Source organism: Hemicordylus capensis, chromosome 5, assembly GCF_027244095.1.
Source record: "Hemicordylus capensis ecotype Gifberg chromosome 5, rHemCap1.1.pri, whole genome shotgun sequence".
Taxonomy (NCBI): Eukaryota; Metazoa; Chordata; class Lepidosauria; order Squamata; family Cordylidae; genus Hemicordylus; species Hemicordylus capensis.
The window spans coordinates 5,666,183-5,691,035 of record NC_069661.1 but is presented as its reverse complement, the minus strand read 5'-3'; the positions used below and the strand labels follow the sequence as shown (position 1 = coordinate 5,691,035).

Here is a 24,853-nt window from a genome sequence, read left to right as displayed (position 1 = left end):
TGCTTTTCCCCCAAGCAGGACGCTGGGAGGACCTCCACAAACTGCCTTGACCAGATCCCGGTCCTTACAGGTGGAGGCTACGTTGCTGTTCAATGGGTGGAACGCAACCTAGCCTCCATCACAACACACCATGTCCAAGGGGGCCTAAATGTCATAGCAGATTGGCTCAGTCAAAAAGAATTACTACCCAGGTAGTGGGAACTCAAGCCATCAGTTTTCCAGACTCTCATGGAGAGGTTCTGCACCCCTGGACCTCCTTGCAACCCCCCACAACATGAAAACCAAGAGATTTTTCACCAGGTTCCCGTGTGAACAAGCAGAACAAGTAGATGCACTCTCGATCCCCTGGCCTCAGGGTCTTCTTTACGCATTACCGCCGTACCCATTACTAACATGTGTCATCAGAAAAATCTGCCTATCCAAGGCGAAAGTACTCCTGATCGCCCCATTCTGGCCCAGGTGGCCATGGTTTGCAGAACTCCGCAATCTAGCCATGACAGAACCATGGCGGCTCCCTGTTCCAGAGGACCTCCAGTACATTACAACACCACAACCCAGCTTGGTTAAGTCTAGCCGGCTGGGTACTGAATGGGCCCTGCTGAAGCTACACGGCTATTGCAACATAGTCCTCGACACCCTGATAGCGTCCAGATGAACCTCAACAAACCACATTTACCAATACACTGGAAAGTGTTCCTTCACTGGTCCATTCGGTACCACGGGGAAAAGCCACCATCAAACACTTACTCCAGTTTCTGCAAGATGGCCTAGACAAGGGACTACAGCCAAACACCCTGAAGCTACAAGTGGCATCATTGGTGGGGCTCATTCCAGCGCCTCCACTAAATCCCTTAAAAGGCATCCTCATCTACAACATTTTCTGAAAGGGGCAATCTTCCTGTCTCCACCTACAGTCCATCGCTTCCCATCCTGGAGTCTCCATACGGTCCTGTGGGCCCTTCAGCCATCCCCCTTTGAACCAGTTGCATCCATTCCACTAAAATCAGTGTCTTTCAATCTAGCTTTCCTGATCGCCATCACATCAGCCAGAAGAGTGTCCAAATTACGCACCCTGTCAGTCCACAAGGATCTTTGTGTGTTCTCTGCAGACTCCGTCTGCTTGATTTCGGATCCCTTCTTAGGGTGGCTTCTACTTTTCAAAACTCTCAGAATGTCATACTATCATCGTTCTGTCCCAGCCCGGTCCACCCGAAAGAAAAAGCCTGGCACAAGCTAGATGTACATTGCTGCCTTAAAACTTATATAAGACGCACAAAAGACTTTCATTCCACCGAAGCCCTCTTTGTCTCATTCTTGCCCACATCCATGGGACAACTGGTCACGGCACCAACCATCGCCAGGTGGATCAGGGCTTGCATAGCAATGGTATACGAGTCCCTACATCTTTTGACCACCAATGAGTACTCTAGCACATTCTACTAGAGTGGCAGCAACCTTAGCGGCTTTTTCAACCAATGCCCCCATCCACGAAGTCTGCAGGGCGGCTACATGGGAAGACCCCATCTACCTTCAAGAAGCACTACACATTAGATACTTACGCCTCCACCCAGGCAGCATTTGGCAGACAGGTGCTTCAGCAGGTCCTCCCCCTGGAATAGCCCCAGTCGCTCCATCCCTTGTGGGGTGGGGCGGACAAGGCTCTGGCATTTCCCATTGGTGAGATGTCCTTGGAGCCCAGCATCAGAGAACGGAGCATTGGTCACTTACCGTGAAGGCCTCTTCTTGATGCTGGGTCCGAGGACATCTTGACCCACCCTTGCGCCTGCACCCGCTCCAAGGGGAGGAAACTCCTGTATTTTCCCCCTTTTTCCTTCTTCTGCCTCTTTTCTGTTTAAAACTCTTAGTGACCTGTTGTTACCTACTCAGAGGGAGGTTGTATTTGCCTGTTTTTTTCTTGGTCTAAAAGAACTGGGCGGGGTCTCCCTTCCCAGGCTCTTAAATGCTTTACATTAATTTGCATAGTCCTGCCTTTGGAGCATGTGGGAAGGTTAACCCATTGGTGAGATGTCCTCGGACCCAGCATCAAGAAGGAGCCTTCAGGGTAAGTGACCAATGCTCTGCTTCCACACTTTGCCCATGGAGCTTGAATAAGGGAGCCCGCAGCCCAGGGACGAGTGAGGGTGCTTGACAAGAGGAGAGGAGAAAGATGAAGGAGATGGCGAAAAGGAGGGCTGCTCTCTGGCCCAGTCTCTCCGAGTATCCCTGACTTTGCCACTTCTTCCCTGCTTCTCCTCCCTCAGCTGCACCCAAAGGTGGTGGTGGTGCTGGCTGCAACAGCAGAAAGAGACTGCAGAGTGCCCCAAGCCCAGGAGCATGCTCTTTTCTCACTTTCTCTCATATACGGCTTGCACCCGGAGTTTCTTCACAAGAAGGGAGCAGCTACCAGCGCTCAGCTGGTTCCGGGAGCCCCACATGCTGCTTGCAAAGCAGTCGAGGCCAGCCTGAAGTGCAGCTGCACCAGCCCTGCTTGGTGCCAGGGCGAAGGGGGAGGGGGGCGGGAGTGTCCTTAATCCCAGCCCAGGCTTGAGGGGAAGGATGTGGGAATAGTTTTCTGTGCAGTAACGACTTATTTTAGCTACTTGTGCGGCCATGTGCCTTTTGCCTTAATCTTACAGGCTGTCATCGAATACAGAGAGCCTTTCCCCCACCCCCTGTAGCCCTCGGAATTGAGGTTTTACTGGACTTCTGCAGTCAGTAGCCACTGTGACTGTCTGAACCCACGCCAAAGGAGGAACTGGAGGTTTGCTCAGGTCCACATCAAACCGATAGGTGCAACCCGGTTTTGCAGTTGGCTTGCCAAACCAAGGGCTGCTCTCCCTGGGGTGTGCACTGCCTCTGAATCCACACTCCCCATGAACCTCTGGTTCATTCCAGGTGAGCCCGCCGCCTTTGCCGCTGGGACCAGTGGCTGCAAGGAAGGCATGCCACTCAAAGGGCAGCACAAGACATCACTTGCCAGCAGGCCTGGACGGGTGGCGGTGCGGGGGGCATCTCTCTGGCTCCATTCAGCTACACCCAGCAACCCAAGGGATGCAGTAGTCGGTGACACCAGAGTTTCCTCCAGATCTTGGACAGGAGGAACTGCAGGTTCCCTGCTGTGTGTGAACTCGGCCATAATCCCAAGTACCTTGCAAGTGCTCAATCTCCCTGTGAACCCCTGAGACTTTCCAAAGAGTCCTAGAATGTGGGTGGGTTACACAGGCTCCCGCCCCTGTGCATCACTAGATGGCTGGCTTCCCCACTCTCTCCTTTCCTCCTCCCACACTTATTTGGTAGTGCAGCAAATTTGTGCTCTTTCCTTCCCTTCCTCTCTCTCTCTCCCTACTTTCCAGCACCTGGAAAAGTGTAATTGCAGTGTTTTAGGTTCAAGGAGCTCAGGGAAACCGCACTGTTCCAGGGCTCCCGAGTTCAGAGGGAGGGAACAGAAGGGAGGGAGATTTTGGTTGGTTGCAGTACTTGAGCTGCAAATCTCACAATGAGCCTAGACCCAAACTTTGAAGGACCTGGGCCTACCTCAAAGTGCGGTGAGGCAGACTGGTGGTGGCGGCATTGGTATTGGTGTTCCAAGTTCCCTCTAGTCATACTTTGCCTCCAACACGAATTATGAATTCCCTCACTCTCCCCCAGTTCTAAAAATACCTCCCTGTGTAGCATTTTGAAATGATACCAATAAGTACAAACGATCTCAGTTCGCCAGTTGCAAGCAATGTCTGGACAGATGTTAGGCTGACTGCTGCTACGATCTAAAAAGCAGGGACATCAGAGCAAGACTAGACTGTTTCTGGCCTTTTCTGTTCCATTTGCTGGCGCCCCTTTGCTTTTTAATTCGTAGAAAGGAACGCGTTGGCCTTTGAACACCTGGCAGGGGGACGGAGTTGCCCGCCGCGAGGAGCTGGAGATTACGCGGGCAGCTGAGGTGTGCAAAACGGATTAGCTCTGCTGAAATTTCACTTTATTCTAAAAACGGCTTGGCTGCAGGAGTAACAGGAGGAAACTAACTTTCTCTCTTTAATGAATTTGTTTCTATTTAACTGAGGGCACGGAGTTAGTGAGTTTTTGTTTACTTGGGGTTGGGATTCTTGTGTGGGCTAGGTGCAACAGAAGGGTGGGTTTTAGTAACCTCCTGGTGACTGTGCCTGCATGACTTGGTTCAAAGGGTGCCTTCATTTTGCACACTTTTCGTGTTGAGAAGTGTGATGGTAGCAAAGCTTGGTTTTATACCTTGTCTTTTAGAGGTGCAAGAGTCACGTTTGGTAGGGAAGACGTGGGAGGCTTTGCTAAGATAATCCTGTGCTTTACTCTGGGGTGTGTATGGTTGGGTGTGTGTTTCAGCTAGCTCACAATGAAATGGCTAAGAACATAAGAACAGCCCTGCTGGATCAGGCCCAAGATGCCTCTGGGAAGCCCACAGGCAAGAGCTGAGGGCATGCCCTCTCTCCTGTTGTTGCTCCCCTGCAACTGGTACTTAGAGGTAACTTGCCTCTGAGGCTGGAGGGGGCTACCAGAAAGGAAACAACAAAGTATGTAGAGCTTACAAGCAATTGTTTTCTTCTAAAAAACAAAACTCTGTCCATCCTTTGGAATGTGATAACCCAGGGGTTCTTGAACTTGGGTCCCCAGATGTTGTGGGAGTTTTAACCCTATAATCCCCAACCACAATGACCTTTGCCATTGTGGCTGGGGATTATGGAAGTCGCACAATCAATCAAATTTATTACAGTCCATGACCAAAACAAAACAAGGAATAAAAACAATATAATACAATAAAAATATACAACATTAAAAGAATAAATTACATAAAACTGAGTTACAAGCATGGTAAGGTCATACACAGCTAAGTTTATCTCATCTCATTTTATATGCTGCAGCACAAAATCTTGCAATCCTCTCTGTGTCCTCCGCGTGGCGATCCATTAAAAAATAAGAAACATAATAATCATCAGAATAACCCAGTTTGTCTTTTAAAAGAGGTTCTATCCAGGGGCGTAGCCAGCCCACCGGCGGCCTGTGCGCGGCCGTGGCAGGCGCCCCGATAGCCCCACCCCATGCGTCTGATGTCAGACGCAGTGGATAGCCACGCACCCGCGTCTGACGTCAGATGTGAGGGGGCGTGGTCTGGCTCCCGAACTGAGTCTTGAGGCTCCGTTCGGGAGTTCAGAAGCAGCTTAACTGCTGAAGGGGCCACGCGGCCCCTTCAGCAGTTAGACGAAAGCTGGTGCTGTGTTGCGAACGCAGCGCCAGTCTTAGCTCCTGAAGGGGCCGCGCAGCCCCATCAGGAGCTAGTTAGGCTGGCGCTGCGTTTGCAGCGCCAGCCAGGAGCGACTCTTCCCTGCCTTTGCAGGGAAGAGCTGCTCCTGGCTAGCGCTGCGAATGCAGCGCCAGCATTTGTTTATCTCCTGAAGGGGGCATGCGGCCCCTGCTCGGGAGCTAAACTACTGTCCCCGCATCTGATGTCAGATGCGGGGGGGGCGTGTCGGGGGCGCTCTTGCGGCCCCTGATTGGCCAACGGCTCGGGTTCTTTATAGGGCGATATCCATATAGGGCGAATAGTCCTATAAAAGGCACAGTGTAAAAGGACATGCGCTACCGATTCAACAACTCCAGCGCCACAAGGGCATAACCGATTCCTTAAGGGAATTCCCTTAAACCTCCCTTCTAACACCGCAGAAGGTAACACGTTAAAGCGTGCCTGTGAGAAAGCTCTTCTGTGACTTAAAGTGGTCAGGCGTATCAAATATCCTGCTGGCTGGGGTAGTTTGAAAAACTGCCTAAGGTGGTGTTTGCAGTAATCGAGCTTGGGTCTCTTTGTTTCTCCATATTTAGCACTCTTTGCTTGACTATCGTTTTAGCAGCATCAGGTGTTAAAGATGACAGATATTGCCATGAGAACCCACACTCACCAAAGATGACCTGTGAGTTATTTTGCCAGGATGATTGGAATTCATCTCCCAACACTAATGGCACAAGGCCCAAGGGGCGGGCGTGGAGTGAAGTCACACAACATCTGGGGACCCAAGTTTGAGAACCCCTGTAATAGTCAATTTCTAGCCTACTTTCCTTAAGGAAAGTAAGCTCATGAGATCACTCGGCATTCTGTGGGTGTCATGCATCAACTTTGCAATGCCTGAACCAATATGAACCAAATTGGGTACAGTTGTAGAGACACATAGGGACGCCTTAATGGTGTAGTTTGTAATGATGTCATCCACCCTCACTCAAGATGGTGGACAAGTAAACATTTGAGGCACAAGTGGGCCAACTTGTGGACCGTCTAACTGATTTGAACCATGTTTGGTACAGTTGTAGTGAGTGACACACATAGGGACACTTCAACGGCATAGTTTTTGATGTCATCCACCCCGGTTCAAGATGGTGGATGTATGAATGTTTGCAGTGGAAGTGGGGTAACTTGTGAGGATGGTAATTATCAATTAAGATTATAGTGAAAGGAAAGTAGTCAGATTAGCTCTTACCAGAACAACTTGTTAAAAATTAAAATAACTTGTTAAAATGGTTCCATGATAGAAGACATAGTCCAGCTGAAAGCTCCCTAACACAGGAGTTGCTAGTCTTTGCTCCGCAGAGGCTGTTGGACTGCATCTCCCATCATTCCCAGCTTTTGGCCATTGTGGCTGGGGATGATGCGAGTTGAGGACCAGCAACATCTGAGGATCCAAGGTTGGCAGCCCTTGTGCTAAGCTACCATGGGAAGCAGGAGACTGGACTAGGTGGGCCATTCAGAACCAGCAACTGGTCTCATCCAGCAAGGCTAGTTTTGAGTTCTCCCTTCTCTTGCACCAGCTGCAGGCAGTTGGGATTATTGTTCATGTTTGGAGAAGACGTGTGGAGAAATGTGTCTGGGATAGTTTGTCTAATGGTGGTTTAATCCATGGTTGGTCCTACCTGTTGTCATTGTAGGCATTTAAAAAAATTTTTTTTTAAAGCAAGCCCAAATCATCCCTTTATAAATCCACTGATTCACCAGGCCTAAATAGATATGGTTATTACTCTTAAAATGGTTATTACTCTTACTTTTGTCCTTCAGTCTATTTTTATGAAGAATGTGCTTTGTGAAATTCCTAGGCATTGCCACATGGTGAGTTCTATGTAAATAGAAGAAATAGAGTAGAACAGCCCAAGTGTCACGGCCTGCTTCTGCAATAGGTTAAACTGAAACGGCACCCCAAAAGAAGAGAGGTGGTGGGAAGCTGGTCTGGGCAGAGCTCCAAAAAACTGTTCTGCAGGTTTGCGGAGTTTGGCTTCCTGATGAAACGTCCTGTTCCAAGGAGGAGTCAAAAAGCCATATGGCTAATCAGAGTCCCTTAACGGAAAATCGTGGCTGGAAGAAGCAGGTGGCGCATGTGAGCGGGGCGGGTGGGTTGCATATCAGCTACCTGGTAGGCAGCTCAGAGGGGACTGCTTGAGTGATATTGGCTAGGGTGCGGATTGGCAAGGGAGACACTGAACTCTATAAAGCTGCTCTTGCTTGCTGAAATGCTGCTTTCCTTGAATGTGCGCCCCACATTTCCTTCAGGAGAAAGCAAAATGAACTTGTAATCTACCTGGGGATGGGCAAAATAAAACTTAAAACTTGGTAGGTAGTTACCTTGAATTTTTATCAGGGAAGGTTTATCTTCTGGCATTTTTCTTCTTCATTCCATATTACAAAAAACACCAAGTATTTTGTGTTTGAACCATATTTGGTACAGTTGTAGTGAGTGACACATAGGGACCCCTCAACGGCGTAGTTTTTGAACTCAAGTAACCGCACCATTCAGCAAGGGTGCCCTTAATTATCAGCCCTGCTGTTTAAAACTAGCCCTCTCCTAAAAGCTTTAGTTGTTCAGCCTAATCAAACACAAATTAAATATAATGAAACAAAGATCACAAGTTTAATGTGGCAAAGTTTGCTGCTTGAACATCTTGCTTTATCCTACCTCTTGTTTTGTGTGCTCTGTGCCATCTTGGTTTTTTGTGTGACATTTCTGTGTGTGTCTTCTGCAAGCACTGGGGGCTGGGCAGGGGTAGGCGTGGAAGCACAATGCCAGGTGACTGCTGCCACATTCAATGTGATCTTCCACAAAATGCTTTTTTCCGTAAAGTGGGAGGCGCAGTCTCTACCCTGTCTATGCTGGCTTCCCTTCCTTCTCTGCTGCTATTTTCTTTTTTAAAAGAATGCAACTAAACATCCTCTGCTGGAGATATATATATATATTCCATCAGCAAGCTGGAAGTCAGCATGGGCGATGTATTACTTGGTGATGCCTAGCGCTGTGTGTCCATTAGTTCTAGTAATTGAGTTCCAGCAGAATATATAGGGCAAGTTTGTTCTCCAGTGCTTTTGCAAGAAAAGAATTATTTTGAACTTTAGCAACCCTATGGGGAGTGGAGACAACAGGACAAAGGCTGTTGTAAATACTAGCCTCCCTGTTGTATGCAGTAAAATACTTTGCAGGGACTAATCCATCACTGTCTTGGTTATCCGTTTAATACTAGAGATGTGTAAAAGCACTAATTTCGGTTTTGCTCTCTATCATTGCCTTGTTTGTTAGGTGTTAGTTAACTTAATGGTAACTTCTCTCTTTCTCTTAACATCTTTAGTCGGTGGTGAGCTTTTATCTGGCCCATAAGTCTAGTATTACAAGGACATTCCTAATGCAATAAGCAATAATTACTTCATTTAGAACAGAATTAAAAAATCGGCTTGAAGCTGAAACTAGATAATCAATAGAAAACTACCAGCCACCGAACAGAGCTGCATCTTAAAAATGGGGGGGGGGCGCGGACTTTGATACTTGGCTTGCTTTGAGTTCTAAGTCTGGGGAATAATGAGGTTATTCTTAGCTACTTTTTTGGTTGAAAAAATGTGGCTGCTTTTAATAGATGTTGGAGCCCAGTGCCGTGTTACCTTTCCGATTTAATTACATGCCCCATTAAAACGAGCTGCTCATCTATCAGAATGAAATATAGATGAGAATGCTTAGCACATTGCTTTCTCACCTTTTCAACCATGGGGTCTTGAAGTCCTCCTTGACGTGTGTTAAATGTGTCTCAGAAAGCTCTGTGAAGAAGCCAGAACAACACAGAGACGAATAAAGAGGTTTCAAAACCAAGAAGCATTTCAAGCGGCAGCATAGCATGCAAGCATGTGCTTCTTTGAACAAAGCCATGTGTATAAGGACCTGCCGTGCACACAGTCAGGCCACTGGGTGTATCCAGCACATGTCTGTCTGCTCAGAGATGATCTGCAGAAGGTCTTTCCTCATCCTGTTATCTGAAGCCCTCTTTTAAACATTGACAATGGGTATTGGCTCTGGAACCATGGTGTGCTAAGCATGCCCACTAGCACAGAGTAACAAGACCTCCCCGCTTGTGACAGAAGCCTTGGAATATGGGGTGACTCCTCTGTCCTGGGTATATCATATTGGGGGCAGGTAAATGCCAAGATAAAGGACATGCAGCCAGCATCGCATTTACCAGCTCCTGAGTTGCAGGGAGCTGACAAGATGTGAACTCAGAGGCCAGGAGCACACAGCCCAGTCAGCAGCAGATAGGAAAATGCCACTGGATAAATCTGTGTGGTTTGAACACTGTGAGCCGTTCTGGACACACCATCTTTAAAACGGGTATTATAGAATTGGAGAGTGTATAGCAAAGGGGTCACGCTCTGCAACTCAGATCTGTGTCTACACTTCTGCTTTGTGTATACAATTTATGCATCCCTTCCTCTGCACTTGTCATGCAGAGGCACAAGTGAGCCTGACATTGGCTGTGCCATCTGAAAAAGGATGACTAGACTGGTCCTTAGCATATGTATTGGTCGAAAACCAATTCACCTGAGCCATTTTTGCAAGGGTGGTATATCAATCAATCAATCAGTCAAATTAATAAAAATAATAATTGTTGTTGGTGCCCTTGGTGCAGTACCAAAAGAACTTGAACACCATCTTGACACCTTGGGCATCGATAAAATTACAACTCATCAGCTACAGAAGGCCACACTACTCGGGACAGCATGAATACTGCGACACTATATTTAATTTTTCTTTGGTTATCCTAGACCCTTGGAAAGGGCCCGATAATTAAAGTACCAAATCCAGTCAATAACATCTGGTAGACTGTGTGTAAATAGATGATGATGGTGATGATGACAATCATCATAATAATAATTAATAATGATAATATAAACATTTTGCACAGCCGTGGTTTTAGCCATGGAGGGACTCTGAAAAGAAGCTGACCCAAAGTATTGAATGAGAAAGAAGGGATGTGGCTCATTAACTGGCCTGCCTTAAAAACGGATGGGGACATTGCGGCCCTCTCCTCTCCCTTTGTGTTGATTTGGGGCGAGCACTCTGAATCCCGGAGTCCTGTATGTAGTCAGTCATGGACTCTCCCACTTGGGTCCCCAGATACTGTTGGGCTGCAACTTTCACCTTCCCCACCCTGAAAATGATGGTCAGGTGTCGTTCAGCAACCTCTGGGGACCCAGGTTGTAGAGCCCCTGGTGTGGGTGGGTTGTGGCTTGGGCTTCTGCTCTTTGGATTTGGGACAAAGGGACAAGCAAGCCCCTTCCTCTCATAGGCACATTGGAAGTGGCCTTCTACCAAGTCAGACCCTTGGTCCATCTAGCTCACTATTGTCTTCACAGACTGGCAGCGGCTTTCCAGGGCTGTAGGCAGGAGTCTCTCTCTGCTCTATCTTGGAGATGCCACCAGGGAGGGAACTTGGAACCTTCTGTTCTTCCCAGAGCAGCTTTATCCCCTGAGGGGAATCTCTTACAGTGCCCACACATCAAGTCTCCCATTCATGTGCAACCAAGGTGGACCCTGCTTAGTGAAGGGGGCAAGACGTGTGTGCTACCACAAGGCCAGCTCTCCTCTTCTCTTTCTCAAGATGGGTGGGGGATCAAGCAGGCTGGGCGTCAGTTGAAGTGTGCTCTTCACCTTGGTTCTCTTCTCTGCTGCAGACTGTCCCGAAGCCCATCGCACTGGAGCCTTGTTTTGGCAACAAAGCGGCCGTCCTCTCTGTATTTGTGAGGTTGCCACGAGGCCTGGGAGGGATCCCCCCACCAGGGCAATCAGGTAAGCAACCGTTCTCTTCCCATGGCAGTCTGGTTTGTGAGATCACTCGAGCTCTATCCAGCCATTCTTAAAATTAAAACACGGCAGCCCACAGTCCACAGTGCCCCAGCTTACTGATCATGGAAACAAGTCACGCTTCGGGCGTTCACCTCTTCAGATTCCTTATGCATGAAGAGAGCAGGTGGGAGAGTGCCTGACCTGACGGGGTGGGACTTCCAGTCCACTCTGCCCGCCGTACGGTTGGCTTACTTGAAAAACGACTGAGCGGGGCCAATGCCCTCCTTCCTTTCTTCAGGACCAGTTCCGAGGCAACTAATTCCCTATACACCATTTCCTTTCTAGGAGGAAAAGCATGCAAATGACACATAGATGTTCACTTGTGCATGTGTGGAAATTACAGTTGGCTGGCATGGCTGCCTCTGTTAGTGGGGCAGAATTGGCATCTGGCACACAGTTACTAGTTGGTACCAAGGCACTCATTGTGGGTGCACGTACAATTACTGAGTGGCAGTGTATCAGGTATATAGGGGGCCTCTTTCCGAATCACTGATTATATTTAAGCACCTTTGGGCATGCCGACATTTTCCTATGCATACTTGGTGTGGTACAGATCAGGTGTGACTCATCCTAATAAGCGGTGGGGTGGTGGGAACGAACCAAATGACCCACAGCTAGTTTTCCTTCCTGGAGCTCCATTGGCTACTCTCTCTCTCCTGTCCCCCACAGCATTAATGAGATCTGCGCTGCCTACAGACTGGCCATTTGTCAGGTAGAGCTGCACAGTCACACAACTCTACCTGATGAATGGCCAGCCTGCAGGCAGCATGCAGAGCAGGAGAGAGAGGAACAAACAGAGCTGTGGGAAACAGAGGCAGCTGTGCCTCCTTCGCCCCCCGGGCTTTTTAGGAGAAGCTGCTCCTGGTACAAATGCTGTAGTGTTTGCAGACAGTGCCAGGCGGCAGCTTGGTCAGCTGTTGCCATGCAGTGTGTTGGGGCAGAAGCAGATCAGCTGAGGGAACTCCGTGTAACTGATGCGTGTGATGTGTTGGCACGACCCAGAGAGCCCCGCAGGTAAGAGCAGGCTTGGTTCTCCCTGGCTCCCATTGAGGTCCACAGGACAATGGCTTGGGATTGAGTGGCCTGGTTGGCAAGGCATCCGCTCTCCCCAGCAGTCACCTGAGGAAGGAGGCAGGTTTGGTTCTCACCACAGTGGTGTCCATGAGCATCCCCCTATCCTCCTTGTCCTGCTCGTAACACTGCCCTTGGGAGAAAGCCTTGTATTGGGAGCAGCCTCCCACCCCTCTTCCACGTTTCTGACCGCGCTTCCTCCATCTCCCGCTGCGTGCAGAGACCAAATGCATCAAGGATGGGGTGACCTCCGAGTGCGTCGTTTCAGAGGCTTCAAGCAAACTGGCCAAGTGGCATTGGGCAGTGGAGGTGAAAGACTCACTGGATCACTCGCCAGCCTGATTGGACGGGTGGGGTGGGGTGGGGTGGCTGTCCCATCCTTGGCTCCTTGGATAATCACTCTCTCTCCTCCTTGTTTCAGGTCTCGCAGTAGCCAGCGCGTTGGTGGACATTTCACAACAAATGCCTATTGCCTACAAAGAGAAATCGGGAGCAGTACGAAATCGCAAACAGCAGCCTCCAGCCCAGCCTGGAACCTGTATTTGATGCATGGACATCAGAACTGCCTCTTTAGGGTTTTAAACACAAGGGATTACCTGAGAGGAGGAAGAGGACAGAGATTTTGCAAGGTCTGTGGCACAAAGGAGACCATGGAGCATCCGAGTGACGTTTGCGGATGCAGCCAGCCCTTCCTCTTGGCACTGACATCGTCTTCGTTGGCTTTTTTTGGACACCTGCTCCATCCTAGACTTGCTGGCCCCCTCCCTTCCACATGGCTCTTCTCTTGTCCTCCCCACCCCCAGCCAAAGGCCAGCAACATCAGTCTCCACCACTGAAGGTCAGCATTAATACGAAAAAGCCACACAAAGACAAAGAACTCTGGGCTTTTGTATGTGGGAAGTGCGTTGTGGTACTTGAATTTTTTTTCCCCAGGGTGGACAAGAAAAGATGCAGCACTTACTGATAATTTTCTGCCCTCAGCGGATAAATCCCAGGATTTAAGGAGAAGCTAACTCAATTTCCGCCAGGAGCCTGGTGGTTGTAAAAATCCTATTTATTTCTACCATATTTAGAGCTCTCTTCCAAACAAGATGCATTCATTGGGTTGGCGGTATGTTTCTAGCTTTATTTTTATCCATCAGGCCAGAGATAGAGCTGAGTACAGTTGGATTCCTAAAAGTACCTTTTCTTGAAAAATCAACGTTTTTCATGTCGATCTGTGCAGTGGATACATGCACTAGCGTCCGGAGGTTTTAAATAGAAGTAGGAAGCAAGGGAATTGATGCAGCTAGGCTCTTACATAACTGCCTTCTGAAGTTCCTCTCTTACCCTGGGCAGTCCATGGCCTTTTTTCCTGTTTTTTTTGGTGATGTGTCCCTCAACCAGTGCAGAACATCAAGACACAAGATGGAGCAGTGATGTTGTCAGGCAGAGATGGCAGAGCTGCCTTTTATTGACACAGCCTGTCTCCTTCCACTCTGGGCTGCTGCTGTGTTGATCTTTCCCTCTCTCAGGCATCCTCCTGATCCTTTTCTTTTTACCTTTTTCTTTTTTTAAACTGACGTGATTGCCAACTATTGGGATGGGCTGCTTTCTGCATTGCGGAAGGAGTGCTCCCAAGAGTGACTCCTTGGTCTGAAAACTTCTCGATGGCATCACCCCCCCCCCCCGACCACTACTTGTTAATAAGCTCACTGATCAGACGTGTACTTCTGTGGAATTAGTGTGTGTTAATTACCCCAGCAAGATGCTGGCAGACATGGATGTGGAGCACCTGGGAGCACCCCTCAGGGCTTCCATTTGTATCATAAGGAGTTAAGAGGCTGCTCCTCAGCACTACTTCCTAGCAACAAGAGGACTTTCCCATCCCAGCAGCACCCTTTTGTTGCCCCAGTTTTGGCTGGCATTGTAAAACCTGGAGACGTTTCCATCTGCCGGCCTTTGATCACACTTGAGAAGTTCTCAGCAGTGTTGTGCGTTCTAGTGAGAGAGTTCAGGAATGTGGGTTTCATTAGCTGTCAGCCATAGACGTAGGAGAGAAGCAGGAAATCTTGGCAGTTACTTTGTCACTCCAAATTGAGTGGACATTGTGGAACTTCAGCTTTGTGTTGAAGTTGTTACAGCTCAGGTTTCACTTGCTCTTAACACCTAACCAGTTCCGTCAGGAAGTTGTCCATATGTGTGTTTGGAAGAGAGCAATTTAGCTTCCAAAATGGGGCAGGGATCGGAGGCTTACCCCTTTTTGCTTAGAAGTCTGTTCAACTTACTGATGAAGAGGGTTTCTTGATGGTGCATGCAGCCCCAGTCCACGGAGGGCCCCCTCAAGTAGCTCCTTTAGTCATAGCAAGAATGGTATTGCAGCTGCGTGCTCATCCCCCGACCCTGCGCTCTACCGCGTCTCCAGCATGTGCACCTGCATGGGGCTTCCCCTGTCACTGCAGTGCTGCTAACCGGGACCTTGCCCTGCGCCATCTGGAGGAGTCCTCATGCACCCTGGCAGCATTGCACTGCTGGATCAGGGCCGTTATGGTTTCTGAGGGCAAAACCACGTTATGTCCTGCATGGGGCTGTCCCCGCTCCTCCGAAATGGTATTTTGGTGTTGAGTCCTTCCCTGCCCCCACCTCAGGACATTGGGCTGCTTGCCCCATGTTGTGCCATCTATAGGTTCTGCATTCCACCACCCGCCAACCAGCAGACAATGATGGGGAGTGTGTGTGCATGCATGCAGAAGTGGTGACCTCACATCACAGGGGTAAGGGCTCCTTGTTTCAAAGAAGAACATGGCACACAGGTGCCTTTTGGGCAGCATGAGTAGCCCCATCTTGAGGCTAGGCCTGGAGTCACGGTGCCTCTTCCGCTGCCCCCACCTCCTCTGCACCTCAATGCAGTCCTGTACTATCGTTGGTCTTGGCTTGGGCGGTTGCGGAGGGGAGACTGGGGGCACCAAGGATTTTCTCTTGGGTGGTGGTCTTCGCAAGTCGTCTTCATCTCATAACTGTGGTGTGGTGAGAGACCAAAGCAGCCTCGGTTTGGACTGCCTGGGGCAAAAAGCGCGATTGTCACATTGATGAATTTGTACCCTTTGAACACCACAGAACTGGAAAAAATGTATGATTAAAATAGCATCTCTTTTTTTCTAATTGGTTTCTTTAAAGCTGCACGTGAGTTGCATTGTCCTTGGGGTGTGGGGACAGATTCTTCTTGAAGTCCATTTTTGAATATCAAGTAATGCACAAAATTACCTCATGCCTCTCTGGAAAGAATTCATCCCTTGTAGGAACAACTTGGCACTTGAACCTTCTCTCTTGTTGTGTCGGCATGATCTGCTCCGGCAGTTCGTAGTAGGAGCTGGGGACAATGGGGCTGAGGCCAGTGTCCCAATATGGGGCCAAGTTCCCACCTCCTGGAGCAGCCAATTCGCTTGTCCGAGAGCACAGAGTTGTGGGAATATCCTCCTATTTTGTCAGTTCCTGTAGTTCCACCATCACCAGCGTTTCTTTCATTTGGACCCTGGAGTGTCCACTGGAATATTAGGGGATGAGGACCTCTTATTTGCAAGTCCCCGTCGCAAACAGTACTGTTGCTTGCTGGCAAAGAAGTCTGGGCCCTTCCTGCATACGCACCCATTATTATAAACAGACAAAATGAATCCAGCAGTTGCTTATGAAACCTGAAAGTAAAGTGTGTGCTTATTCCTGGCTCACATCAATTCAGAGAGCTGCAGGTGTCGGCTCTGTGGAATGCATCCTTATAGTTGGTTGCATCGTGGTCCGTGAGGAAGGAACCTCTCGCATGTACCTCCCAGCCAAAGAGGTTTATAGGCTGGTTATCAGCTAAGCGGCTGCGAGTGACATTTGGCCAAGTCAACAGATTGCTGCTGACTTGGAATCAGCATGTTGACATAATGAATGATATATATTTTTAGTTTCTCAGTGCAGAGGGTGGGGTGGGGGTTCCCCCTTTAAAACCACATCAGTCAAATAAATAAAGGCACGCCTGCATTGGTGCTTGTGCATTCGACTTCTATAGCAGTGAGCAGCATGTCAAGAGGTTTATTGTGTCTATAAAACAGAAAATCTAATGTACTTTCAGGTGCAGTTTAGAACTCTGTATGAGTTTCATCTTTAATGACTTGTGCATCTACTAAGCGTAAACACTATGGAGCTTTTAAGCTGTCATCCTGTTTAAGCACCTGATTGTCTGTAGCAGAGGCGGCTTCTCTTACTACCTGCGTACCTAAATGCAATGGGCAGCATCTTCCAGAAACTGTCTCTTGCACTGTCCAAGTTTGAAATCCACAGGATTTGTGCAAGGACATGTGGCAAGGAATGGCTCTCAGGCAAGCCCCGCACGGATGCTCATGCCGAATTGGTCTATGTCAGTAAAGGGATCTTTACTAGAAGAGGGACAAATTAAAGATCTAAAGGACTTAATTCCTTCAGAATCTGAGTTGTATGGCAGTCGAGGCTCCCTCTGCAGCTTGGTTTGAGGTCTCTTTAGAAGCACTTTTAAAGACTTGGAGGATCGTTCTTAAAACATCTGTTCTCAAAGCTTCTTCGTTGGTCACTTTTTGGTCTGTAATTTGTGCACAAAGGAAGAGGGGTGGTGACAGAAGGGCCTCTTGCATCGCCCCCCTGGAGGGGTTTTGTCTGGTCAAAATTGTACTCTCTTATGACTGGAATTTTCTTCTTCCCTGCTAAATCTTTCCAATGCATAATGCACCTAACTGTGGTGAATTGCAAACGTTCAGAGAATGACAGGCTGTGAAAACGCCTCTTGACAGGTACCTGCTTCCTTCTAGTTACCATGCTCACCGTGCTAAAAAGGAAAGGGGGAAATCTCCCCCCCACCGCCCAAGGAACTGTCGATGTGTGAGAATATATTCACTTGGTTTCCAGTATGCTTTAAAAATTACTGTCAGGAATGAGCTTTGATGCAGTGCCCGCTCAGGAAAGGAACCGAAAATCAACGCTCAGGCGGAGACCGTGGTTGCTTGTGGAGTGAAGTGGCAAAGAGATGGAGCTGCCAACACAGACGGCCCCTGCTTCAATTCTAGCCTTTGCCATTTCCCTCCTTGGTGGCTTTAGACAAGCCACATGGGATAACAATGCCAACTTTGCAGGGCTGTTGTAAGGACGACTGAGCAGTGTTCCCTCTAACTGGGAGTCCCAGCTGTTGTTGACTACAGCTCCCAGAATCCCCAAGCAAAAGCCATTGCAGCTGGAGATTCTGGGAGTTGTAGTCAACGACATCTGGGAATCTCTGTTAGAGGGAACGTTGCTACTGAGGTATGGGTGCAATGTACTTCAAACACTCAAGCAGAGGTTCTCAAGCTTGGGTCCCCAGATGTTGGACTACAACTCCCAGAATCCCTGGCCACAATGGCTATAGGGTGTTGTGGCTGGGGATGATGGGAGTTGTAGTTCAACATCGGAGGACCCAAGTTTTTAATGTAAGAGGGAGCAGCCACTGCCACCACTTCCTGGGTGCTGTGTGCCCCGAACTCTTGAGCACCCCAAAATACCTTTCTGGAGAGCATCCTGTTATTGTGTGTAAATTGATGAGAAACGGATTTCCTTCCAGGGCTGCTGGTGCTTGTCGTCATGGCAGCAACTTCTTCTTCCCTTCTAGGAATAGCAGCTGCCCTGTATTCCTGCATGCCGTGCCAGATGCTGCAGAGCCCTCCCTGGGTCACGGGGGAAGCCCCTGCACACAGAGATCTCCTCGGGTCCACAGCTAGTGTGTGCAGTACCCGTGCACCCCATCTTGACTAGTGTAATCGTTCCCTCCTTCGGAGCTTGGATACTTGATAGCTGCTTCAAGATGATCTGGCAGCAGAAGAGTGAGTGTGCATTTCACTCGCTCTTCTCTTATCCTCCCGGGTCTCCAGGGCCTGTGTGGGTGTCCTAGTTTCCCCTGTAGGGAAACTGGATTTTTCCGTTTCCCAAGATTCATGGAAGAATGGCCCCTGCATACCATGAGGAAGCCCAAAACCTGTCTGTGTCTGCCATGGCAGGATTCATGCACCCATCTGGCATGTAGGAGAGGAAGAGCTGCCTCCTTCCGATGCCCTAGTCTCTGGATCTCCTGCTTATTTGCCATCCAAAGAGAATATTTTCTGTCAATGAGGCAGAAAAATGTAAAGAGTGATTCAGTGGTGAATGGTTACTGCAATACCCTTCTAGACTCCTGTTCCCTGAAATAGGAGTTCTCAAACTTGGGTCCCCAGATGTTTTTGGACTACAATTCCCATCATCCCCAGCCACAATGACCAAAGGCCATTTGAACTATGGGAGTTGTAGTCCAGCAACATCAGGGGACCCAAGGTTGAGAACCCTTGCTCTAAAAGATGTGCTCGGGTCTCCCGTGGCATCCCATCATCCCTGACTGTGGCTGAGGATGATGGGAGTTGTATTCCAGCTAGCTGGAGGGCCAAAGTTGAGCAGCCCTGATGTCGGCTGACATTTGATTTTCAGCAGAGGGAAGCCTACAAACAAGCAACAGCCAACTGGCATTCAGAGCTGCACAGCCTCTGAAACTGGACATTTCTTTAGCTGTTGTAGTGAGCAGCTGTTAGGCCTTTCCTCCTCCTCCTCCTCCATGAATTTGTCTCTTGGAACTGTCTAAGACTGTGACCATCACCAGAACATCCATGATGCATGTGAGCCTCTACCTCTTCTGCCCACTTCCAAGTCCTGTTGAAATCAGTGGGATTTAAGTCAGTCACAACTCATTCTTACTCTATTGCTTTCAGTGGGACTTGGCTGCAACTAAAATTGCTGGATTGTGTCCTTGAAATGCAGGTTGGATTTTTTCTCCCTCTCCCTCTCTCTCTTCACGGCTCCATAGTGTAGCTAGGAGGCTGACTTTTGTCTAACGCTGTAGATTCAGGCACTTGTGGCTGCCTTTTCTAGTACCTAGAAGCGAGTTCTGGATGAGGTCACCGTGCTGTGTCATGCCCCCTTCCCCCCTGGAAAACTTGTCCAACCAACTTTGTTTTCCTTGAAATAAGCTCTTTTTTGTGTCTTCCAGTTTCAAAATGCTTTGACATTTGAGCCAAACCCTTAATGTCAAAAATCCGCTCTGGTACCCCAGCCGGGGTGGAAAAATTAAGTGAAAATTCTCATGGTGTGTAAAATAATGTGGGCCCTTCTTTCTTTTGAAAGAAGGAAAGAAAGAAAATACATAAATTTCTATTACTTTGAAATTTGTGCACAAAGTGTTCTTTTCTCTAGAGCTCTCAAACTAATTTTCTCTATTGAATTATTCTCATTGCTTTCTTACCCTATGGTTCTTTTCACTGTTCTTCTGTATTTGAACCTGACCTTAGTTTTTGTTCATATGTATAATTTAGTCTTTATTGCATTCATATGTAAATAATGAGTAAGTATTGTAAACTATTTCATTGCCAGGGGTGATATAAAAAAATACACATTTTAGGGCTGCCGATTTTTTGGTATACTTTTTTTGTATTGTAAAAAGACACCGCTAATTTAAGAGCAGGAACAAGGTGATGAAAACATGCATTTTAAAATACCAATGTGAAGTATATGTACATAAATAAAAAGTAAATAATTGAACTTTTTTTCCTTCTGGAATAAAAAGTCGATCTGGTTTAAAATATCTGCCTCCGTTTTCACACTTGACCTTCTAGACTGCGCACTGGGATCAGATTTGCCATGCACATGGAAAGATCTCTGCCCTTCTTAAAACTCCTCACCTAGCTCCTGTTTTCTCCCATGCCCATTTCGAGAAGCTGGTTATGATCTTTAAAGTCCTAGATGGCTAGGGACAGGGTAACCTAAGGCTGCGGTTCTCAAACCTTTTGATGCTGTGATCTCCTAAAAATAACAGGAGATCTCCCCCACCCCGCAACTCCAATTAAAGTTGAAGATAAAGCACATTTACCTTTTCAATGAGAAGGATGAGCTTGCTCGCTCCTGCTTAGCTTTTCAAACCTGGGCTTGATGTTTGAGATTGCGAATCTAACCTTCAGGCACCAGCTTTATTTTTAATCGGTATTTCCTCTTTATAGCAGCAGCTGCTGAGAACACTGATCCATATAAGTAGCATGCGGCAAGGGGCATCAGTATTTCCATCGCATTCTTAAGAAATACCATAATTTCTTGATCCGAAAGTCAGGAGGAGGCTCCTCTGGAGCCCTAGAATGGTCCCAGAGCACTGCTGTGACCCTGTCCAAAGTGCGGACAGGGAGACAGGAGCCAACAGTCACCTGCTCCTCCACCACAAAGCAGAGGGCAGGCTCAACAGCGGCACTTAAGCGGCTGACAGGCAGGAAGAGAATTTTCTTTCAGGAGACAAATGCTAGAGCTCCTCGCCCAGAAATGAACTCTCTTCTGGCCTGAGCAAAATGAATGTCGTGGCTCGTGGGTGGTTGCAGGCTCCTGCCCACCCTGACAGCCTCGGAGACATGGCAGGCCATCACCTCCCAACAGATCCTCTTGACGCGTGGCCCCCTTTACCGTTGCTTGCAAACTCCCAGGAGGTCCCAACACAGGGTGAGAGCCCCTGCCTGAGAGAACCCCAGCCCCAGTGACCTGGATCTGCTTCCATGGTCCTTTTGTGAGTCTCGTTGCCTTCAGAGGGCAGTGACCTGTGATAGGGCCTTGTTGGTTATGGCACCTTGACTCTGGAATGTGCTTCGCAGGGAGATTCTTCTGATGTCTCTTTTGCTGCCTTATCAAAGCAGGGTAAAGATATTTTTGTTTGCCCAGATCTTCTGGATTAGGTGGTTTTGCCCATTATGTTACTTGGCTGTAAGCTTGTGAGGGTGGTCAAGGGCTACTGACTTTGGGGTGGGGGGGTGTCAGCAATTCAGAGTGTGCCTCAGCAGTTGCAGGGTGTGAAGTGGCAATCTGTACACGGCATGGTGCCTCAGAGTTTGCGCCTCTGCATTTACCTAGATGTGTGCTAGGACCAAGATGCCTTTGTTGACCCAGTCAGAGATTTAGCTCTTCTGGGAATGAAAGGCAGCAGGATGCCTCTGAGTACTAGTTGCAGGGGAGTAATCGCAGGAGAGAGGCCATCCCCTCAACTCCTGCCTGTAGGCTTCCAGCGGCATCTGGTGGGCCATTGTGTGAAACAGGATGCTGGACTAGATGGGCCTTCTTGAGCCTGACCCAGCAGGGCTGTTCTTATGGAGCTGAACGGTGAAGAACAAGACCTCTAGAAGAACAAGAACTCCAGAAACTTGCAGTAATGAAATGTTAACCAGGCATTGCCAAAGGCGAAGATCATTACAAAGCAGGACAGGTAGCTTGCCGGGAACTAGAAATAAAATCAGGCACCATCCCTGGTATATAGAGACAGTTGGAGCATGTTACTAAGATGACAACAATAAATATTTATATACCACTTTCCAACCCATGTTCTCAAAGTAGTTTACATAGAAAAATAAATAGTTCTTCATTCCCAAAGGGTTGACAATCTTAAACAACCACCACCACCACCACCACCACCACGCGGTAGACTCCAGCAGCAGCTACTGGAGGGATGCTGTGCTGGGATTGGATAGGGCCAGTTGCTCTCCCCCTGCTAAATATAAGAGAAGCAGCACTTTGAAAGGTGCCTCTTGGTAGTCTGTGTGAGGCTATTTGCAGAATGAAAATGGTAGACAAGGAGCTCTTGCCCGGCCAGAGGACCAGCTTTACTGGGCTGCCTTGGTTGGAGCGGTGGCCTCCCTTTCCGAATTGCCTGATTAGCTGCCCCTGCAGTCATTAATTACCATCAGTCCAGTCTTGGAGTCTCTGGTGAGAGGGGAGGCTCTGGCTTTCTGGGGCTTATAAGGAAGGAGGTGTCCCAGAAGTGTGGCCAGTTGGTAGGCTGGCCACACTGAGGGTAGGAATACATGGACAGTTTTCACAATGGAGGGAAGTAAGAAGTGGGGGGCCCCAAGGATCTGTACTGGGACCAGAACTCTTTAACTGGTTCATAAATGATCTAGAAATTAGGGTAAGCAGAAAAGTGGCCAAATTTGCCGATGAAACGAAACTATTTAGGGTAGCGAAATCCAAAAGATTGTGAGGAGCTCCAAAAGGTTCTCTCCAAACTTGTTAAGTGGACAACAAGAGGGTAAATGTGGTTCAATGTAAGCAAGTGTAAAGTGATGCATATTGGGGATAAAACAAACAACTTCACATATACACTGATGGAGCCTGAGCTGTCAGTAAATGACCAGGAGATCCTGGGGTTGTGGTGGACAGCGTGTTGAATGGTTGACTCAATGTACAGCAGCTGTGAAAAAAGGCCAATTCCATGCTAGGTATCATTAGGAAGGGGGTTGAAAATAAAACTGCTAATATTATAATGCCCTTATACAATTCTATGGTGTGGCCACATTTGGAGTACTGCATATAGTTCTGGTCACCGTATCTTAAGAAGGACATTGTAGAACTGGAAAAGGTGCAGAAGAGGGCAGCCAAGATGATCCGAGGTCTGGAGCACCATCCCTGTGAGGCTAGGCTACAGTATCTAGGGTTCTTTAATTTAGAAAAGAGGCAACTAAGGGGAGACATGGTAGAGGTGTATAAAATTATGCATGGAATGGAGAGAGATAAATTCTAATCTCTCTCTCACAAGAACCAGGGGTCATCCCTTGAAACTGAGGGCTGGGGATTTTAAGACCAAGAAGAAGCAATTCTTTTCTACCCAAATTGCATCTGCAAGCTCACATCCAGTTGAGTTGTCCAGGGTTGTGTGAGAGCTAGTACATGCCCCTGCCCTCCCCATTCAAATTCTTGAATCAGAATTTGGAACCATCAATTACCCGTTTTGACATTTTTAATGAGTTCTTTGTGGATAAAATCTCTCGTATTCAGGCCGACTTAGACTCAGGCCCTTAAGTTTTTACAGAGTCTAATGTGGAGGTGTTCAGCAACTCCTCTTTTGTGGTTAGCCTGGATCAGCGTCAGTTTGACTCTTGATTATGTGCATAAGCTGCTTGGAACAGTGTGGCCTACCACCTGTTCTCTTGACCCTTGCCTGACGTGTCTTATACTATCTGGCACGGGGGTTGTTGTAGGAGGCCTGGTAGATATTATAAATGCTTCTCTGAAGGAGGGCAGGATGATTCCTGATTTCTTAGAACTCTTCTGAAGAAGCCTGCATTGAGAGCTGTTCTTGTGGTAGCAAGCATGACTTGTCACCTTAACTAAGCAGGGTCTGCCCTGGTTGCATATGAATGGGAGACTAGAAGTGTGAGCACTGTCAGATATTCCAGTGAGGGGATGGGGGTTCTAGGCTCCAAGTTCCCTCCCTGACATCTCCAAGATAGGCCTGAGAGAGATTCCTGCCGGCAACCTTGGAAAAGCCACTGCCAGACTGTGTAGACAGTACTGAGCTAGATGGACCTATGGTCTGACTCAGTATATGGCATCTTCCTATGGATCCCTCAGAGTTAAGCAAATATAGGCCTCTCCTCCAACCTTCTGTGGTTGAACAATGTAATTGAGAGGGTGGTGGCCTCCCAACTCCAGGTAGTCTTGGAGGATACTGATTATCTAGACCCATTTCAAACTGGCTTTCGGTCGGGCTATCGGGTGGAGACTGCCTTGGTTGGCTTGATGGATGATCTCCAATGGGGAATTGACAAAGCGAGTGTGACACTGTTGGTACTTTTGATCTCTCAGTGGCTTTCAATACTATCGACCATAGTATTGTTCTGGACCATCTGTGAGGGGTGGAAGTGGGAGGCACTGCTTTGCAGTGTATCTGCTCCTGCCTCTAGAGACTGTTGTTTTTCACAACATGAGCTCTTAGATGGCATCCCTCAGGGCTCCATCCTGTCTCCAATGCTTTAACATCTACATGAAACCACTAGGAAAGATCATCTGGAGATTTGGTGCAGGGTGCTATCAGTATGCTGATGACACCCAAGTCTATTTCTTGTCAATATCATCAGGAGGAGGCATATCCTCCCTAAATGCCTGCCTGGAGGCAATGATGAGCTGGATGAGGGATAACAAACTAAGACTGAATCAAAATAAGATGAGGGTATTTATTGTGTGGGGTCGGAACTTGGGAGTCCGTTTTGATCTGCCAGTTCTGGATTGAGTCACACTTCCCCAGAAGGAACAGGTAAGCATTCTGAGAGTGCTTCTGAATCCTAATTTCTCCTTGGTGTTTTTCAGGTTGAGGCGGTGGCCAGAGGTGCTTTCTTTCAGATTTGGTTGCTATGCCAGCTGCGTCTGTTACTTGAGAAAAGGCAACCTCAGAACAGCAGTACATATGCTGGTAACCTCCAGACTTGACTACTGCAATGCTCTCTATGTGGGGCTACCTTTGTATGTAGTCCAGAAACTGCAGTTGGTCAAGAATGCGGCAACCAGGATGATCTCTGGGTCATCCTGAAAAGATCATATTACTTCTATATTAAAAGAACTACACTGGGTACCAATACGTTTCCAGACAAAATACAGTGTTGGTTATAACCTCTGAAGCCCTAAGCAGCTTAAGCCCAGGGTGTTTAAGAGAAGGTCTTCTTCACTATGAGCCCCATTGGTCTGCAGTTGCCACCAGCTCATCTGGTGGCTACTCAGGGACCGGCCTTCTTTGTTGCCTCTCCGACATTCAATGTGCTCCCTGCTGAAATAAGAGCCTC

At 48.1% G+C, this 24,853-nt stretch overlaps 1 protein-coding gene across 1 annotated transcript in view; it reads left to right on the top strand.

The window, feature by feature from the left end:
* The window catches only part of ATRN (attractin), a 231,788-nt gene extending 211,931 nt beyond the window's left edge, over positions 1-19,857 (top strand). Inside the window, exons 28-29 of the mRNA XM_053252986.1 lie at positions 10,991-11,105; positions 12,655-19,857. Coding sequence (XP_053108961.1) covers positions 10,991-11,105; positions 12,655-12,779 — 240 coding nt within the window. The 3' untranslated portion in view covers positions 12,780-19,857. The remainder of the gene's footprint in view (positions 1-10,990; positions 11,106-12,654) is intronic.
* Positions 19,858-24,853: the final 4,996 nt, after the last annotated feature.